Raw genomic sequence first — 23083 nt, forward strand, 5'->3', positions numbered from 1 at the left:
GGCCCAGGAGGTCCCTTCCAACTCTACCATTCTATGATGTGAAGAGAAAGGAGAGAGGAGCTCAGAGAACAGTCATAGAGACATAGTGCATAGAATACTGATGTGAAAGTGGATAGGAGAAGAGAAAGGAGAGAGGAGCTCAGAGTGCAGTCATAGAGACATACTGCACAGAATACAGATAGTGAGTGAGGATGTCACGGGATTCTTACAACAGAGAGGAGCCAGAAGACCGCAGCATCTGAATGCTCCTACTCCTGCACTGAAAAGAAGCACTTCACCTTCTTTTTAAATGGTGTTAATTTTTTTTGGCAGAACAGGGGTTAATCGGTCATGTTGGAAATTTTGGGAGTCTGAGCTCTTAGCTGAGCTCAGTTAGCCACTCCCATCCCCTATATAATCTGGGTCCTGACTGACAACATTGTCAGAGTTAGGTTATGCTGCATGGCTTAGGAGGAGAGGAGTTAAAGGAAAACTGTCACCCTTTTTTCGAATATGAGCTGCCGGCACCGCCATCAGGGGCTTATCTACAGGATTCTGTAATGCATTCTGTAATGCTGTAGATAAGTCCCCGATGTAACCGGAAAGATAAGAAAAAAAGAGTTAGATTATACTCACCCCGGCATTCGGTCCGGTCCAATGTGTGTCGCCGTCCGGTCTGATGCTTCCCATCTTCATATGATGCCGTCCTCTTCTTTTCTTGCTGTCGTGGCTCCTGCGCAGGCGCACTGCTCTGCCCTGTTGACGTCAGAGACCGGCGCCTGCGCACTGCAGTATTCTGCTCAGTCCTCAACAGGGCAGAGCAGTGCGCCTGCACCGGAGCCGTGACGGGCAGAAATGAAGAGGACGTCATCGCTGCAAGATGCTAGGCGCCGGACAAGACCACAACTCCCTCCGAACCCTAACTGGACCCGGGACCGCCCCTGGATGAGTATAATATAAATCTTTTTTCTTATCTTTCAGGTTACATCATTGGCTTATCTACAGCATTAGAGAATGCTGTAGATAAGCTCCTGATGGTGGTGCCGGCAGCTCAAATTCGAAAAAAGGGGTGACAGATTCCCTTTAATATGAGAAGGTGTTTGGAGGAGTTATCTGTGACTGTTGCATGGTTTGTAAGTGTGGTAATTTCCTTCCCACCTCTACTTTGGTTTTTCTCCGTCCTCCACTACCCGGTGCATTCCTCTGTTATAGGTGAGTGTATATTTCTATGCCTGTTTTTTTCAGTCGCCTTTGTTTGTGTAGCCTTGTTTGTCGGTTTGGTGTACTGCGGTGCACAGTAGCGCCCCTCTTCCCTGGGTGGGGGGAAGGGAACAGAAGGAGGGCTGATTCAGGAGATAAAGCAAGGGTGGCGACGCCGGCATGTTCACCTTCAGAAGTATCGCGGGGCATAGGGCAAGCTATGGCTCCCTCTATTGGGGAGAGGAGCTCAAAGTGCTTTTATAGTGGCTATAAGTGAGCAACTCCTTAATATCTTACTATGGGGGCACTGTGGATGTCGCTGTTATTATGGGGGCACTGTGGATGTCGCTGTTATTATGGGGGCACTGTGGATGTCGCTGTTATTATGGGGGGCACTGTGGATGTCGCTGTTATTATGGGGACACTGTGGATATCACTGTTATTATGGGGACACTGTGGATATCGCTGTTATTATGGGGGCACTGTGGATGTCGCTGTTATTATGGGGGCACTGTGGATGTCGCTGTTATTATGGGGGGCACTGTGGATGTCGCTGTTATTATGGGGACACTGTGGATATCACTGTTATTATGGGGGCACTGTGGATGTCGCTGTTATTATGGGGGGCACTGTGGATATCACTGTTATTATGGGGACACTGTGGATATCACTGTTATGGGGGGCACTGTGGATGCTGCTGTTATTATGGGAGCACTGTGGATATCGCTGTTATTATGGGGGGCACTGTGGATGCTGCTGTTATTATGGGGGGCACTGTGGATATCGCTGTTATTATGGGGGGCACTGTGGATGCTGCTGTTATTATGGGGGGCACTGTGGATGTTGCTGTTATTATGGGGGGCACTGTGGATGTCTTGGATTTTGTTTCTCACCCATCTTCTTGTCCGAAGTTGAAATCTCCTACGTGGTTGCGTCCATCAGACCATTTTATCGTTCCCCTGTGTGGGAGAAGGGAGAACATTTTATGTCAGAAATTCCATAATAAATTTGTCTGTGACATTTAGGAATACAGTGACAACCCTTGTGGCCGGCATTACTGTTTCCCCTGGGATGTCAGCAGATCTCCCTCTTTATACAGTGATCATTGTGATGCTGGAGTCCAACAAACAAGATGGAAGAACTAGAAGCAGAAACATCTACAGGTGACTATGACATAGTGGGAATAACAGAGACATGGTGAGATGGAAGCTATGACCGGGCAGATAACTTACAGGGGTACAGTCTGTTTAGAAAGGATCATAAAAATCGGAGAGGAGAAGGAGGGGTTTGTCTTTATGTAAAGTCTTGTCTAAAGTCCACTGTAAGGGAGGATATTAGCGAAGGGAATGAGGATGTCGAGTCCATATGGGTCGAAATACATGGAGGGAAAAATAGTAACAAAATTCTCTGGGGTCTGTTACACCCCCCCAAATATAACAGGAATCATGGAGAGTCTACTACTAGGGCAGATAGATGAAGCTGCAACCCATAATGAGGTCCTTGTTATGGGGGACTTTAACAACCCGGATATTAACTGGGAATCAGAGACCTGCGAAACCTATAAAGGCGACAGGTTTCTGCTAATAACCAAGAAGAATTATCTCTCACTATTGGTGCAGAATCCAACCGGAGGAGCAGCACTTTACACCTAATACTATCTAATAGACCTGACAGAATAACAGATCTGCAGGTGGTCGGCATCTAGGAAATAGCGACCACAATATTGTACAGTGTCGCTTGTGTTTCGCTAGGGGGACTTGTCAGGGAGTCACAAAAACACTGAACTTTAGGAAGGCAAAGTCTGACCAGCTTAGAGATGCCCTGAATCTGTGTGACTGGGACAATGTTCTCAGAAATAAGAATACAGATAATAAATGGGAAATGTGTAAGAACATCCTAAATAGGCGCTGTAAGCGGTTTATACCTTGTGGGAATAAAAGGACGAGAAATAGGAAAAACCCAATGTGGCTAAACACAGAAGAGGGGCGATTACCAGTAACAAGAAAGCATTTACACTTCTAAAGCAGGACGGCCCCGCTGAAGATCTAATAACTATAGGGAGAAAAATACTTTATCTAAAAAGCTAATTATAGCTGCCAAAAAGGAAACAGAGAAGCACAAAGGAGAGTAACACTAATCCCAAGCTGTTCTTCTCCTATATCTATAGTAAAAGAATCATGAGTGACAGTGTAGGCCCCATAAAAAATTGTGAGGAAAGAATGGTTGTAGATGACGAGGAAAAAGCGAATATATTACCCACCTTCTTCTCCACGGTATTCACGGTGGAAAATGAAATGCCGAGAGACAAAGAATACCCGATTTTAAGGGTCACCAATCTAACCCAAGAAGAGGGGCGAAACCCGCTACATAAGAGTACAATAGATAAATCTCCGGGTCCGGATGGCATACACCCACGAGCACTAAGAGAACTAAGTAATGTAACAGACAAGCCATTATTTCTTATATTTAGAGACTCTGTAGCGACGGGTCTGTTCCACAGGACTGGCGCATAGCAAATGTGGTACCAATATTCAAAAAGGCTCTAAAAGTGACCTGGAAATTATAGGCCAGTAAGTCTAACCTCTATTGCTGGTAGAATATGTGAAGGGCTTCTGAGGGATGTTATTCTGGATGATCTCACTGAGAATAACTGTGTAACGCCCTATCAGCATGGGTTTATGAGGAATCGCTCCTGTCACACCAATCTAATCAGCTTTTATGGAGAGGTACGCTATAAACTGGACCAGGGTGAGTCATAGGACGTGGTAGATCTTGATTTTTCCAAAGCGTTTGATACCGTGCCACACAAGAGGTTGGTACACAGAATGAGAATGCCAGGTCTGGGGGAAAATGTGTGTAAATGGGTAAGTAACTGGCTGAGTGATAGAAAGCAGAGGGGGGTTATAAATAGTATATTCTCTAACTGGGTCGCTGTGACCAGTGGGGACCGCAGGGGTCGGTGTTGGGGCCTCTTCTCCTCAACATATTTATTAACGATCTGGTAGAAGGTTTGCACAGTAAAATATCGATATTTGCAGATGATACAAAATGATGTAAAGCAGTCAATACAAGAGAACATAGTATTCTGCTACAGATGTGTTGTGAGTTCATTTTCCCCTTCACCATTGAGGTCTGATGAACTCCCTCTTCTGGTGAAGGAAGGTAGTGAGGCTGATTACCAAGCACCTGAGCAGGATGATGATGACTGGGTGACTGGAATTGCTGACTGGATATAAGGCAGCCGACGCCCTTCTGCCTTGCTGGTGATTTCTCAGAGGGATTCTAGGAGACCAGTCTGATTCCGTCCGAACATGTTCCACATGAGAATCCCAATCCTTGGAGAAGACCAAAATATCATTCTGTTATGAATGAGTCACCGTAGGAGGCAAAAACAGAAATACTAGCTAAGTCCAGAAAACCAGAGAAGTTGGCAGCTATCGGATTGCAGACCCCTTAACCCATCAACAACTAGCAGTAGCCGTGGGGGGTTCCTACGGTGCCCTAGACCCCTCGATCACAGCCGGAGAACTAAATAGCCTAAAGACAGAAAGGGAAATCTAAACTGCCCCAGAGCAGACCCCAAAGTAATAGGCAGCCCCCATCATATAATAACGGCGAAGCAAGATGAAAAAACACTCACACAGATAGAAAGTCTAGGCTGAGCAAATGATGGGGCCCAAGCTAACTAAATAGGACAGGATAGAAAAGCTGCTGTCTGCAATCCGCCAAAACTCTATCAAAACATGTAAAAAACAAGGCCCACCTAGCCTGTCTAGGGTTCAAGCGTTTGGCCGACTCCAGGTAAATCAAATTCTTGTGGTCAGTGAGGACCACGACTTGATGTTTAGCTCCCTCCAACCAATGTCCCCACTCCTCAAATGCCCATTTCATGGCTAACAGTTCCCGATTCCCCAATTAATCAGGAACATCATGCGACTGAGGAGAGGTGGAAAAAACCGGAGCCTCACTAAGGGCACACTGACAACCCCAACTCACCACAGACACATGATGTTCCTGACTAATTGGGGAATCGGAAACTGTTAGCCATGAAATGGGCATTTGAGGAGTGGAGACATTGGTTGGAGGGAGCTAAACATCAAGTCGTGGTCCTCACTGACCACAAGAATTTGATTTACCTGGAGTCGGCCAAACGCTTGAACCCTAGACAGGCTAGGTGGACCTAGTTTTTTACATGTTTTGATAGGGTTTTGGCGGATTGCAGACAACAGCTTTCCTATCCTGTCCTATTAAGTTAGCTTGGGCCCCATCATTTGCTCAGCCTATCTTTCTATCTGTGTGAGTGTTTTTTCATCTTGCTTCACCGTCATTATATGTTGGGGGCTGCCTATTGCTTTGGGGTCTGCTCTGGGGAAGTTTAGATTTCCCTTTCTGTCTTTAGGCTATTTAGTTCTCCGCCTGTGATCGAAGGGTCTAGGGCAACGTAGGAACCCCCCACGGCTACTGCTAGTTGTTGTTGATAGCTATCGGATTGCAGACCGCTGAACCTATCAACAACAACTAGCAGTAGCCGTGGGGTGTTCCTACGGTGCCCTAGACCCCTCGATCACAGCCGGAGAACTAAATAGCCTAAAGACAGAAAGGGAAATCTAAACTGCCCCAGAGCAGACCCCAAAGCAATAGGCAGCCCCCAACATATAATGACAGTGAAGCAAGATGAAAAACACTCACACAGATAGAAAGATAGGCTGAGCAAATGATGGGGCCCAAGCTAACTAAATAGGACAGGATAGAAAAGCTGCTGCCTGCAATACGCCAAAACCCTATCAAAACATGTTAAAAACAAGGCCCACCTAGCCTGTCTAGGGTTCAAGCGTTTGGCCGACTCCAGGTAAATCAAATTCTTGTGGTCAGTGAGGACCACGACTTGATGTTTAGCTCCCTCCAACCAATGTCTCCACTCCTCAAATGCCCATTTCATGGCTAACAGTTCCCGATTCCCCAAATCACCAGCCATACCGCAGATCCTAGGGTACTCAATAGCAGGAAAGAATTGAAAAAAAAAAAAGTGTGTATATTTTTTCCTCTATATCTCTGAGGCCGTAGGGGGAATTTTTTTTTTCTCTCAATGGAGATAAAGCCATTGACTGATCTGACTAAGAAGGGTGCTGATGTGTTGAATTGGTCTCCGGAGGCTGTTTCTTCCTTTCAGGAGCTGAAGCGAAGATTCACTTCTGCCCCGGTTTTGCGGCAACCTGATGTCTCACTCCCGTTCCAGGTAGAGGTGGACGCTTCTGAGATTGGTGCAGGAGCCGTTTTGTCCCAAAAGGATCCTGTAACATCTAAAATGAATCCCTGTGCTTTCTTTTCCCGAAAGTTCTCTCCATCTGAACGTAACTATGATGTGGGGAATCGGGAACTGTTAGCCATGAAATGGGCATTTGAGGAGTGGAGACATTGGTTGGAGGGAGCTAAACATCAAGTCGTGGTCCTCACTGACCACAAGAATTTGATTTACCTGGAGTCGGCCAATCGCTTGAACCCTAGACAGGCTAGGTGGGCCTTGTTTTTTACATGTTTTGATAGGGTTTTGGCGGATTGCAGACAGCAGCTTTTCTATCCTGTCCTATTTAGTTAGCTTGGGCCCCATCATTTGCTCAGCCTATCTTTCTATCTGTGTGAGTGTTTTTTCATCTTGCTTCACCATCATTATATGTTGGGGGCTGCCTATTGCTTTGGGGTCTGCTCTGGGGCAATTTAGATTTCCCTTTCTGTCTTTAGGCTATTTAGTTCTCCGGCTGTGATCGAGGGGTCTAGGGCACCATAGGAACCCCCCACGGCTACTGCTAGTTGTTGTTGATAGGTTCAGGGGTCTGCAATCCGATAGCGGCCAACTTCTCTGGTTTTCTGGACTTAGCTAGTATTTCTGTTTTTGCCTCCTACGGTGACTCATTCATAACACAGATGGATCTGGATAAGTTGGGAACTTGGGCCGAATGGTGGCAGATGAGATATAACAATGATAAATGTAAGGTTATACACATGGGAAGAAGGAATCAATATCACCATTACACACTGAATGGGAAACCACTGATTAAATCTGACACGGAGAAGGACTTGGGGATCCTAGTTAATGATAAACTTACCTGGAGCAGCCAGTGCCAGACAGCGGCTGCCAAGGCAAACAGGATCATGGGGTGCATTAAAAGAGGTCTGGATACACATGATGAGAGCATTATACTGCCTCTGTACAAATCCCTGGTTAGACCGCACATGGAGTACTAGATACAGTTTTGGGCACCGGTGCTCAGGAAGGATATAATGGAACTAGTGCAGGTACAAAGGAGGGCAACAAAATTAATAAAGGGGATGAGGGAACTACAATACCCAGAGAGATTACCAAAATTAGGATTATTTAGGCTAGAAAAAAGACGACTGAGGGGCGATCTAATAACCATGTATAAGTATATAAGGGGACAATACAAATATCTCTCCGAGGATCTGTTTATAGCAAGGAAGGTGACGGTCACAAGGGGGCATTCTCTTCGTCTGGAGGAGAGAAGGTTTCTCCACCAATATAGAAGAGGATTCTTTACTGTTAGGGCAGTGAGAATCTGGAATACCCTGCCTGAGGAGGTGGTGATGGTGGTGAACTCAGTCGAGGGGTTCAAGAGAGGCCTGGATGTCTTCCTGGAGCGGAACAATATTGTATCTGACAGTGATTAGGTTCTTTAGAAGGACGGAGATCTGGGGATTTATTCTGATGGAATGTAGGCTGAACTGGATGGACACAGGGCTTTTTTCAGCCTTACTATGTTACTATGAGTCGGAGATCTGGGTGACAACCCCGTCAGAAGCAGCACTGGCGGCCGTGTTAGTTGTCAGCCCATATGTTCTGTGATTTCGGGGGGCTCTGCTCTCTCCCGTTTCGGTCACTTACTTGCCATGAGGTTTCCCCCAGGACATGTCTCCTTCGTACGTGGCGTTCTTGTATCGGCCCTCGCTCCTGTACGTGTATTTACACAGCCGTGACGTTGGGGGGTCGCTGGATTCTCCTGTTCTCCCCCATAGAGGGAAATCTCGTGCCCCCTCCAGACTCTGCCGGATCAGCTGGTTCACCTTCCAGGACCACAGCACCTAGGAGCCGGAGCGGCAGATGGAGCAGTTAGGGGACTGGGTGGTAATGATGAGCTCACTCTTAAAGGGGCTGCACCTAGTAGGACCGGGGACACCTTCCCATCCGCTGTGGGTCCAGTCAATGGGACCCCCACTAGATACAAGATCTTGGCCTTTAAAACCCCTTTAAAAGGAAAAGGCTCCATCCACAGCACAGGAAAGAAAGCTGCAGCATCCAGTGAGAACAGGGCTCTAACATCCGCTAGAGATGGCAGCTCCTGAGATTGCGGTCAGTGAATGGAAAGCAGCCCTCTCCCTGCTCTCCTCCGCTGACCGCCGATTAATAGCGGCCACCTCCACTGACACACAGCGACAAACCTCAGAAGTGAGCAGGACTGGCTTATGATGACGGCTCCCACTGGTAACAAATAGGATTAGATTAGAAGACAACTCCAATTTCACGGCACAATCGTCTCCCTGCGCTGATGGTTTGTCACAGTGTATCAGTCTGGAGTCCGGGTGTTTAGCACTGGATACAATGTAACATTCCAGCAGACAGGAGACATTGTTGCGCTGGAAGCAGAGATCCCCCCACCGGCGGCCGATGAGGAAGGGCGGAGGTTTCCACGATGCGCTGCGTCACCTGATGCGACTGCTCCCTCGTCGAAAGGAAAACCTCCTCTTCTGGGGTCACAATGCGCACGACGTGGCTGTAACAGAGAGCAAGCGTCAGTCCCGCCACACCGTGACACTGCAGACACACGCTGACCCTGAAATGGCTGATAACGGCGAGCAGTAGGTTGTGGGAGGAGCCTTCTACAGCTGTACTGTCCCTTTAAGGATCGTTACCTGTTGAGATCAGATTTCTGCTTCACTGTGGTGTCCACCCAGACGGTCTGCAGGTCACAGATGTGAGGCTCGCTCCCCTGGAAAGACAAGAGCAAGTTTCACCAGAATCCTCAGCGTCGGCAGTCCTGTGATTTGCGCCTGATTTCCTGCTGTTCTATTCCTGGTGCAGCCTGTAGGTGGCGCCTTGCTTTTATAGGGCAGTGCCACCTGACAGCCTTATTTACAGCAGATTCAATGGATTACCAGAACCCGTCACCTCCCATAAATGGGCCATCTTCATACCCGCTGTAATCGCTGCCGTTCTCCTGAATCCGGCGCTGTGCTTCTTTTTTTCCTGCTCCTCTCCGTTCCTGAGATATGGCATCCTCTTCCCTGTATATAAATCTGGTGTTAATAGCCAAGTGGGCGTGGCCCTCACTCATTTGTGGGCGTGTTCTTGTGGTTCACACCCATTTGGATGAGAACACCAGATTTATATACAGGGAGGAAGAGGCCATATCTCAGGAACGGAGAGGAGCAGGAAGAAAAGAAGCGCGGCGCAGGATTCAGGAGAACGGCGGCGGTTACACCGGGTAATAAAGGACACATTTATGGTGAGTGATCACCTGACACCGGCTCCTGTACTGTGCACACAGTGATGGGACTCCCGCCGCACTTTTCATCTCCGCTGTTAGATATGGCGTCATTATTTATCAGGACTGGATGCGGCACTGATACTATCCGCAGTCACCGGCTGCAGGATCCAAGGTGACAACAGCTGCTAAACATTAGAATATACCGCGACGAGCAGAAGGGTAACAGTGTTCTGACCGTCTGATTCCAGATCTCACATCCACTGCTGAGCATGAGGCCGCCATCATCTTATAGACAGTCCTCCTGATTATCTCAGACATAAATGTCACTATTCAGCATAGGATCAGTTCTGCTGATTCTCGTCAGGTCGCTGCATTGTTTCTGTTTTGCTCCTCTTGGTGGAATAATCTTTTTCTTCCTGCAAACTACAAATCACAACCCGTCCTCACCTTCCCCAACATCTCAGTGTGTTATCAGGTGGATTCCCAAGTGAGAGGTCACTGGATCAAACCGAGGAGCCGCCATGAAGATTTCCCAAGAAAAGAGAATCCGCGTCATCCAGCTCATCGATAGCCGGCTATGGGCCAAGAAAATTACCAAATGGCTTCATGTGAGCGCCATGACAGTATGAAGAATATGAAATGTTGTCCGGCCATCTGTGAGGTGCCGGAGAATATTCCACTGACCGTCACCTACCATTATCTATTTACATGCCACTGACCTTCACCTACCAGTAACTGTTTGCATGACGCTGACCGTCACCTACCATTAACCATTTGCATGACACACAGACACCTACCATTAACCATTTGCATGACGCTGACCATCACCAACCATTAACCGTTTGCATGATGCTGACAGTCACCTACCATTAACCATTTGCATGCTGCAGACCGACACCTACCATTAACCGTTTGCATGCCGCTGACGTCACCTACCATTAACCTTTTGCATGATGCTGATGGCCACCTACCATTAACCATTTGCATGCTGCTGACCGTCACCAACCATTAACCGTTTGCATGATGCTGACTGACACCTACCATTAACCGTTTGTATGCTGCAGACCTACACCTACCATTAACCGTTTGCATTCCGCTGACCGTCACCTACCATTAACTGTTTGCATGCCGCTGACCGTCACCTACCATTAACTGTTTGCATGATGCTGACCGTCCCCAACCATTAACCGTTTGCATGATGCTGACAGTCACCTACCATTAACCATTTGCATGCTGCAGACCGACACCTACCATTAACCGTTTGCATGACGCTGACCGTCACCTACCATTAACTGTTTGCATGCCGCTGACTGACACCTACCATTAACTGTTTGCATGTATTTAGCTGCTGCTGTTCCACTTTATCAGTAATGTACAATTGACAATATTGTTGCCTGCAGTACTAACCACTGGCCACAGGAGGCCACCGTTTCCCCTGCAGATGCTTGATGACTCTGGCTAGAAGCGCTTTGTGCGGGATTTTTATCCTGAGGTGCTGACTCCAGTCCTGTAGGGAGCGTGCACGCACACAGACCAGACACAGGTCGGTAAGACCTGAGCTCAGGCCACCACGGAGATTACGGTGGGAGTGTGACCGCACACAGTTAGTTTGGTGCCACACTCAGACAGACACATGTGAAGGCCTCAGTGCCCATCACACTCGGCCTGCTGAACGACAGAGCCGACACTGTTACAGGGGTGATCTGAGGAGCGGCCCACTGCACTCACATGATCCTTAATGTGAACACGACTTTGTATAATTCCATAACTGGGTTCTACCTCGGGGGCCTCGAGTTGTTTTGTTAATATTGTAAAGTGCTGTGCGGCATCCCCCGTCGGCCATCCCGGCGTTCATTTGATTGTTCCAGTTTTCCAGGTGAATGCTCGGTAGCCGCACCTGGCGGGTGCACAATCAGGTAAATTATGGTGATGTAGTTACCATTCCTGAGCCTCCCGAGTGACGCAGCGCAGTGCTCCCGGTCAGCTCTGACCGGCGGTGTGTGAATTAACCAGTCTCATTATGTTGGTTGGTGGACAAAGTTTAGTGTCTACTAGTTTCCTTGTACGCGGCTTCGCTGTATCCTGGAGAGCCCACCCCGGTCCACGGCTTACACATGGTGGGAAGCCAAGAGGTGGACGTCCAGGTAAAATATCGGAGTCAAGTCAGCTCATCACAAGGTCTCTCCGTTCTGGCATGACAGAAAGAGCAGTGGAGGAGGCTCGTCTGCCTCATAATGGTGAGATCACAGACGTCCGTGCGATGGACACTACACAAGTCTGGAATGGGAACAAGGGGATAAGGAATCAAGAGATTGAAGGAACTGTCAAGTTCGGTGGAGGAAGCCTGATGATATGGGGTTGTGTCACAGCCAAAGGCGTTGGATACTTCATCAGGATCGATGGTGGTCTCAGTGCTGAGCTATATGTGAGTAATCGTACAAGACGAGCTCCTTCACACAAGCGATTACTACGAGTACGAAAAGGACAACACGGTGTTCCAGCAGGACAATGACCTGAAGCCTACGTCAAAACTGGGGAAGAAGTGGGTCAATGACAATGAAGTAGAGGGGCTGGATTGTCCTCATTCCCCAGACCCCAACCCAATCCAACACTTGTGGGGTAGAGGAGGAGAAACCGCTGTATACAGACCCAAGTGAGGCGACCAGAGTGCACCAACATGAGGAGCGTGGAGAGGAGACCTGGGATCCGATGTCGGTGGAGACGTGAATCTGATCGACAGAAACCCCAAAGTATTTTTCAGGTAGTGTTGAAAGTGAAATGTGACAAAATACTAACAAAATAAAAAAAATGTAAATTTAGATTTTTAGGAGCAAAACAGTAACAGTGCAGCGACATGACGAGAATCTGCAGAACTGATCATATGCTAAATAGCCGCAAGTCATATTTATGTATGAGAGCCAAGATGACTGTCTATAAAATGATGACAGTCTCACATTTAGCAGTGGTGGATGATGAGATCTGGAGCCTGAAAAGCAGAAGGTCAGATCACTGTTACCCTTTTCCTCGTCAGTGAATGTGCTCACCTGCAGGAAAACCAGCAGATCATTGAAGAGCAGGACTCGGTCGTATCTGCCGGGCGTCGCAGTCACCGGAATCTGCTTACTGTCTTCTTGCAGCCGGCGATCAGGAGTACAGAGAGCGACCTGCCGGGCGACACAAGGGGAGTAGATGGTCAGCGACAATTATCACATCTCATCTATTACACAGAACACTAATATTATTGTAATATCACTCATAGAGACTGCACACACACACCGTATGCAGACAGTACGCACACACCGTATGCAGACAGTACGCACACACCGTATGCAGATAGTACGCACACACCGTATGCAGACAGTACGCACACACCGTATGCAGACAGTACGCACACACCGTATGCAGACAGTACACACACACCGTATGCAGATAGTACGCACACACCGTATGCAGACAGTACACACACACCGTATGCAGACAGTACACACACACCGTATGCAGATAGTACGCACACACCGTATGCAGACAGTACGCACACACCGTATGCAGACAGTACGCACACACCGTATGCAGACAGTACGCACACACCGTATGCAGACAGTACACACACACCGTATGCAGACAGTACACACACACCGTATGCAGATAGTACGCACACACCGTATGCAGACAGTACGCACACACCGTATGCAGACAGTACGCACACACCGTATGCAGACAGTACGCACACACCGTATGCAGACAGTACACACACACCGTATGCAGATAGTACGCACACACCGTATGCAGACAGTACGCACACACCGTATGCAGACAGTACGCACACACCGTATGCAGACAGTACGCACACACCGTATGCAGACAGTACACACACACCGTATGCAGATAGTACGCACACACCGTATGCAGACAGTACACACACACCGTATGCAGACAGTACGCACACACCGTATGCAGACAGTACACACACACCGTATGCAGACAGTACGCACACACCGTATGCAGACAGTACACACACACCGTATGCAGATAGTACGCACACACCGTATGCAGACAGTACGCACACACCGTATGCAGACAGTACGCACACACCGTATGCAGACAGTACACACACACCGTATGCAGATAGTACGCACACACCGTATGCAGACAGTACACACACACCGTATGCAGATAGTACGCACACACCGTATGCAGACAGTACGCACACACCGTATGCAGACAGTACGCACACACCGTATGCAGATAGTACGCACACACCGTATGCAGACAGTACACACACACCGTATGCAGACAGTACGCACACACCGTATGCAGACAGTACGCACACACCGTATGCAGACAGTACACACACACCGTATGCAGATAGTACGCACACACCGTATGCAGACAGTACGCACACACCGTATGCAGATAGTACGCACACACCGTATGCAGACAGTACGCACACACCGTATGCAGACAGTACGCACACACCGTATGCAGACAGTACGCACACACCGTATGCAGACAGTACACACACACCGTATGCAGACAGTACACACACACCGTATGCAGACAGTACGCACACACCGTATGCAGACAGTACGCACACACCGTATGCAGACAGTACACACACACCGTATGCAGATAGTACGCACACACCGTATGCAGACAGTACGCACACACCGTATGCAGACAGTACGCACACACCGTATGCAGGTAGTACGCACACACCGTATGCAGACAGTACGCACACACCGTATGCAGACAGTACGCACACACCGTATGCAGACAGTACGCACACACCGTATGCAGACAGTACGCACACACCGTATGCAGACAGTACGCACACACCGTATGCAGGTAGTACGCACACACCGTATGCAGACAGTACGCACACACCGTATGCAGACAGTACGCACACACCGTATGCAGACAGTACGCACACACCGTATGCAGACAGTACGCACACACCGTATGCAGACAGTACGCACACACCGTATGCAGACAGTACGCACACACCGTATGCAGACAGTACGCACACACCGTATGCAGACAGTACGCACACACCGTATGCAGACAGTACGCACACACCGTATGCAGACAGTACGCACACACCGTATGCAGATAGTACGCACACCATATACAGTGCAGCACAGCCAGGTAAGCTAGTTTTAGATCCTAGCTCTACAGGCTCTGAGTACTTGCACCTGGCTGGCTCTGCATATAACCAGGCTAGCTGTTCTCCTTAGTCAGTCAACTTAAGGAAGCTGACCAGACTGGATGTGTCTTGGAGCTAAAGAGAGAGACAGGCCAGGATCCCTCTTTGAGAAGAGTCTGCACCAGCCGTGTGCACCGAACCACAAGTATCACTGGTTGCTATAGACAATAGCTGTATGTATCTCCAGTCCGGTGCTAGCTCAGCCGTGTATTTGTATCCGGGGTCTATTCTGTTTAGTTAGTGTCTGGACAAGGTCGGGATTAATGTTTCTGAGTTGCTTTGGTGCTGTGCAACCTATGGAAATCAATAAAAACTGCACATGTTTGGACCAAAACTGCATTGCCTGTGTGAATGCTACCTAAGGCCTAAAGCCTACCAGAGAGAGTAAGTCCCTACAATTGGTGGTTGTAATGCGGGTGTGAAGTCCCAGAGAACTCAGGCGATTACAGTTTAAAGACTGAATGTCCGGGGTAAAGGCAGCTGCAGCGTTGCAATCACAGTGTGAAAGCAGGGAGCTGCTTGGTCAGCAGTTAGTCCAGGTGCATCAGCAGCAGATGACTCTACTGGCAGAAACTGTCCGGGCCAGGGAGAAATCACCAGCACCAGCCTCAGTGAGGGTATCCGCGTCAGGCGAACGGTGCGGGAGGCCTTACAGTAGATGACTGTGGAGGACGACTTTAATGTTTTCCTGAGTGTATTTGAGAGGGTGATAGAGCACGAAACTGCCACCGCAGCATTGGACAGAGGTCCTAGCTCCATATGTTATGGGGGAACCGCAGAAAGCCTACAACAACCTTGATCTGCAGGCTGCCAAGGTGTATGACAAGCTGAAGGCCAATATTATTGCACGTTTGAGAGATAACGTGGCAATCCGAGCACAACGGGTGACCTCTGGTGCTACCATGCCTCCACGGGTGACCTCTGGTGCTACCCTGACTCCACAGGTGACCTCTGGTGCTACCCTGACTCCACGGGTGACCTTTGGTGCTACCCTGACTCCACGGGTGACCTTTGGTGCTACCCTGCCTCCACGGGTGACCTCTGGTGCTACCCTGCCTCCACGGGTGACCTCTGGTGCTACCCTGCCTCCACGGGTGACCTCTGGTGCTACCCTGCCTCCACGGGTGACCTCTGGTGCTACCCTGCCTGCAGTGCTGGGCCTCAGGAATGCCAGGTGACTGTGAGCGGGTCCAAGTGACCGGACTCCTGGACTCAGCGCGTTTGGTAATCCTGGTAAGGGCCACACTTCCACATGTTCTACTCCCTAGGAAGGGGGTGGGGAAAGGGTGAGATGCATGGAGATGCCAAGAACTCTCCCATGGTTCAGATGGACATGCAGACTGTGGTTCCGTGTCCCACCAACTGGGAATGGACGAGGACTCGTTGATGCTATTGTTACCGGATTTTCCGTTGTTTTGGGACTTGTGGGCTAAGCATGTGGCACCCGGAAGTCCAGTATATCGCCAGGAGTCACTATGGTAACAAGGTCACGATGTAAACGGTGACATTCCTTTCACTGTATTGGCTAGAAAGGAGGATGAGGAAGCCGAAGCCCCCGCTGAAGCCAATGTCCCTGATCTGGAGGGGTCCAAGGACAACTACGGGGCTGCCCAGATCAGAGAGTACTCTGGGAAATGTACATAGGCGTCCCCAGGGGCCGGGAGCCAAGAATCGTTTTCGGATCTGTTGTGTCACAGGGACCGGGTCAGGTAAAGGTGAACCTGCCCAAGGCTCCAGAGGGAATTACAGGGGGTATAATCGGTCGGCTTGAGAGAGACAATTTACGCCTGTGGATCGGGTACTTGTGTTAGTGTCCACAGTGAAGGACAGGTTCCTTACCTAATGGCAGGAACCCTATAGAGTGGTGAAAACTGTGGGCGAGATCAGCTATAAAGTACACCCACCAGAGGAACTCTAGAAGGATCGGAACCACTACAAACCCTTTCCTTCTTAGCCCAGTTAGCAGCCAACGTTAGCTGATGGGCGTGCATGAATTGGCCAAAGTATGTGCAAAGCGTCTCATTTTTTCCTAAGATTCAGAAGCTGTATTGCTATTCATATTTCAAATATTTCACATTGACATGCTTTAGCACGATAGAATACACACAGTACACACACACCGCATGCATGGTACACATATCATACACATCATACACCCTGTACACACATACCGTACACATCATACACACTGTATATACAGTACACATATACACCCAGCACACATCATACACCCTGTACACATACCGTACACATCATACACACCGTATATACAGTACACATATACACCCAGCACACATCATACACCCTGTACACACATACCGTACACATCATACACACCGTAAACACAGTACACATATCATACACCCTGTACACATACCGTACACATCATACACACCGTAAACACAGTACACATATCATACACCCTGTACACACATACCGTACACATCATACACACCGTATACACAGTACACATATCATACACCCTGTACACACATACCGTACACACCGTATATACAGTACACATATACACCCAGCACACATCATACACCCTGTACACATACCGTACACATCATACACACCGTAAACACAGTACACATATCATACACCCTGTACACACATACCGTACACATCATACACACCGTATACACAGTACACAGATCATACACAGTACACACATACCCCGCACACACTATACACACATACAGATTATACACACAGTACACACATACCGCACACACTATACACACATATAGACTATACACACAGTACACCCATACCGCACACACAGTACACACATACCGTACACACTATACACACATACAGATTATACACACAGTACACACATACCGCACACACTATACACACATACAGCTTTTACACACAGTACACCCATACCGCACACACAGTACACACATACCGTACACACTATACACACATATAGATTATACACACAGTACACACATACCGTACACACTATACACACATACCGCACACACTATACACACATACAGATTATACACACAGTACACACATACCGCACACACTATACACACATACCGCACACACTATACACACATATAGATTATACACACAGTACACCCATACCGCACACACTATACACACATACCGCGCACACTATACACACATACAGATTATACACACAGTACACACATACCGCACACACTATACACACATACAGATTATACACACAGTACACACATACCGCACACACTATACACACATACAGATTATACACACAGTACACACATACCGCGCACACTATACACACATACAGATTATACACACAGTACACACATACCGCGCACACTATACACACATACAGATTATACACACAGTACACACATACCGCACACACTATACACACATACAGATTATACACACAGTACACACATACCGCACACACTATACACACATACAGATTATACACACAGTACACACATACCGCACACACTATACACACATACAGATTATACACACAGTACACACATACCGCACACACTATACACACATACAGATTATACACACAGTACACACATACCGCACACACTATACACACATACAGATTATACACACAGTACACACATACCGCACACACTATACACACATACAGATTATACACACAGTACACCCATACCGCACACACAGTACACACATACCGCACACACTATACAGACATACAGATTATACACACAGTACACACATACCGCACACACAGTACACACATACCGCACACACAGTACACACATACCACACACACAGTACACACATACCGCACACACTATACACACATACAGATTATACACACAGTACACACATACCACACACACAGTACACACATACCGCACACACTATACACACATATAGATTATACACACAGTACACACATACCACACACACACAGTACACACATACCGCACACACTATACACACATACCGCACACACTATACACACATACCGCGCACACTATACACACATACAGATTATACACACAGTACACACATACCGCACACACTATACACACATACCGCACACACTATACACACATACCGCACACACTATACACACACATATAGATTAAACACACAGTACACACATACCGCACACACTATACACACATACCACACACACTATACACACATACAAATTATACACACAGTACACACATACCGCACACACTAGACACACATATAGATTATACACACAGTACAGACATACCGCGCACACTATACACACATACAGATTATACACACAGTACACATACCGCACACACTATACACACATACCACACACACTATACACACATACAGATTATACACACAGTACACACATACCACACACACTATACACACATACCGCACACACTATACACACATACAGATTATACACACAGTACACACATACCACACACACTATACACACATACCGCACACACTATACACACATACCGCACACACTATACACACATATAGATTATACACACAGTACACACATACCGCACACACTATACACACATACAGATTATACACACAGTACACACATACCGCACACACTATACACACATACCGTACACACTATACACACATACAGATTATACACACAGTACACACATACCGCACACACTATACACACATACAGATTATACACACAGTACACACATACCGCACACACTATACACACATACAGATTATACACACAGTACACACATACCGCACACACTATACACACATACAGATTATACACACAGTACACACATACCGCACACACTATACACACATACAGATTATACACACAGTACACACATACCGCACACACTATACACACATACAGATTATACACACAGTACACACATACCGCACACACTATACACACATACAGATTATACACACAGTACACCCATACCGCACACACAGTACACACATACCGCACACACTATACAGACATACAGATTATACACACAGTACACACATACCGCACACACAGTACACACATACCGCACACACAGTACACACATACCACACACACAGTACACACATACCGCACACACTATACACACATACAGATTATACACACAGTACACACATACCACACACACAGTACACACATACCGCACACACTATACACACATATAGATTATACACACAGTACACACATACCACACACACACAGTACACACATACCGCACACACTATACACACATACCGCACACACTATACACACATACCGCGCACACTATACACACATACAGATTATACACACAGTACACACATACCGCACACACTATACACACATACCGCACACACTATACACACATACCGCACACACTATACACACACATATAGATTAAACACACAGTACACACATACCGCACACACTATACACACATACCACACACACTATACACACATACAAATTATACACACAGTACACACATACCGCACACACTAGACACACATATAGATTATACACACAGTACAGACATACCGCGCACACTATACACACATACAGATTATACACACAGTACACATACCGCACACACTATACACACATACCACACACACTATACACACATACAGATTATACACACAGTACACACATACCACACACACTATACACACATACCGCACACACTATACACACATACAGATTATACACACAGTACACACATACCACACACACTATACACACATACCGCACACACTATACACACATACCGCACACACTATACACACATATAGATTATACACACAGTACACACATACCGCACACACTATACACACATACAGATTATACACACAGTACACACATACCGCACACACTATACACACATACCGTACACACTATACACACATACAGATTATACACACAGTACACACATACCGCACACACTATACACACATACAGATTATACACACAGTACACACATACCGCACACACTATACACACATATAGATTATACACACAGTACACACATACCGCGCACTCTATACACACATACAGATTATACACACAGTACACACATACCGCACACACTATACACACATACCGCACACACTATATACACATACAGATTATACACACAGTACACACATACCGCACACACTATACACACATATAGATTATACACACAGTACACACATACCGCACACACTATACACACATACCGCACACACTATACACACATACCGCACACTCTATACACACATACCGCACACACTATACACACATACAGATTATACACACAGTACACACATACCGCACACACTATACACACATACCGCACACACTATACACACATACAGATTATACACACAGTACACACATACCACACACACTATACACACATATAGATTATACACACAGTACATACATACCGCACATACTATACACACATACAGATTATACACACTGTACACACATACCGCACACACTATACACACATACAGATTATACACACTGTACACACATACCGCACACACTATACACACATACAGATTATACATACAGTACATACATACCGCACATACTATACACACATACAGATTATACACACAGTACACACATACCGCACACACTATACACACATACAGATTATACACACTGTACACACATACCGCACACACTATACACACATACAGATTATACATACAGTACATACATACCGCACATACTATACACACATACAGATTATACACACAGTACACACATACCGCACACACTATACACACATACCGCGCACACTATACACACATACCGCACACACTATACACACATACCGCAAACACTATACACACATACCGCACACACTATACACACATACAGATTATACACACATACCGCACACACTATACACACATATAGATTATACACACAGTACACACATACCGCACACACTATACACACATACCGCGCACACTATACACACATACCGCACACACTATACACACATACCGCACACACTATACACACATACAGATTATACACACATACCGCACACACTATACACACATACAGATTATACACACAGTACACACATACCGCACACACTATACACACATACCGCACACACTATACACACATACCGCACACACTATACACACATACAGATTATACACACATACCGCACACACTATACACACATACAGATTATACACACAGTACACACATACCGCACACACTATACACACATATAGATTATACACACATACCGCACACACTATACACACATACCGCACACACTATACACACATACAGATTATACACACAGTACACACATACCGCACACACTATACACACATACCGCACACACTATACACACATACCGCACACACTATACACACATACAGATTATACACACAGTACACACATACCGCACACACTATACACACATACAGATTATACACACAGTACACACATACCGCACACACTATACACACATACAGATTATAAACACAGAGTACACACATACCGCACACACTATACACACATATAGATTATACACACAGTACATACATACCACACACACTATACACACATATAGATTATACACACAGTACACACATACCGCACACACTATACACACATATAGATTATACACACAGTACATACATACCGCACATACTATACACACATACCGCAGACACTATACACACATATAGATTATACACACATACCGCACACACTATACACACATACCGCACACACAATACACACATACCGCACACACTATACACACATATAGATTATACACACAGTACATACATACCGCACATACTATACACACATACCGCAGACACTATACACACATATAGATTATACACACATACCGCGCACACTATACACACATACCGCACACACTATACACACATACCGCACACACTATACACACATACAGATTATACACACATACCGCACACACTATACACACATATAGATTATACACACAGTACATACATACCGCACATACTATACACACATACCGCAGACACTATACACACATATAGATTATACACACATACCGCACACACTATACACACATACCGCACACACTATACACACATATAGATTATACACACAGTACATACATACCGCACACACAGTACACACATACCGCACACACTATACACACATATAGATTATACACACATACCGCGCACACTATACACACATACAGATTATACACAC

General features: G+C 46.7%; 1 protein-coding gene across 6 annotated transcripts in view; it reads right to left on the reverse strand.

Moving 5' to 3' along the window:
• ALS2CL (ALS2 C-terminal like) overlaps positions 1 to 23083 on the reverse strand; it is a 179088-nt gene that overhangs the window by 47533 nt on the left and 108472 nt on the right. For all 6 annotated transcript variants that reach the window (XM_073551146.1, XM_073551141.1, XM_073551144.1 and 3 more), the window contains 5 exons: positions 12722 to 12841; positions 9103 to 9179; positions 8897 to 8963; positions 8078 to 8274; positions 2073 to 2138 (listed from right to left, as the gene is read on the reverse strand). In XM_073551146.1, the coding sequence (XP_073407247.1) occupies positions 2073 to 2138; positions 8078 to 8274; positions 8897 to 8963; positions 9103 to 9179; positions 12722 to 12841 (527 nt within the window). The remainder of the gene's footprint in view (positions 1 to 2072; positions 2139 to 8077; positions 8275 to 8896; positions 8964 to 9102; positions 9180 to 12721; positions 12842 to 23083) is intronic.

This window comes from Dendrobates tinctorius, unplaced genomic scaffold, assembly GCF_039654945.1.
Source record: "Dendrobates tinctorius isolate UK_male_01 unplaced genomic scaffold, ASM3965494v1 ptg000173l, whole genome shotgun sequence".
In the NCBI taxonomy this organism is placed as follows: domain Eukaryota; kingdom Metazoa; phylum Chordata; class Amphibia; order Anura; family Dendrobatidae; genus Dendrobates; species Dendrobates tinctorius.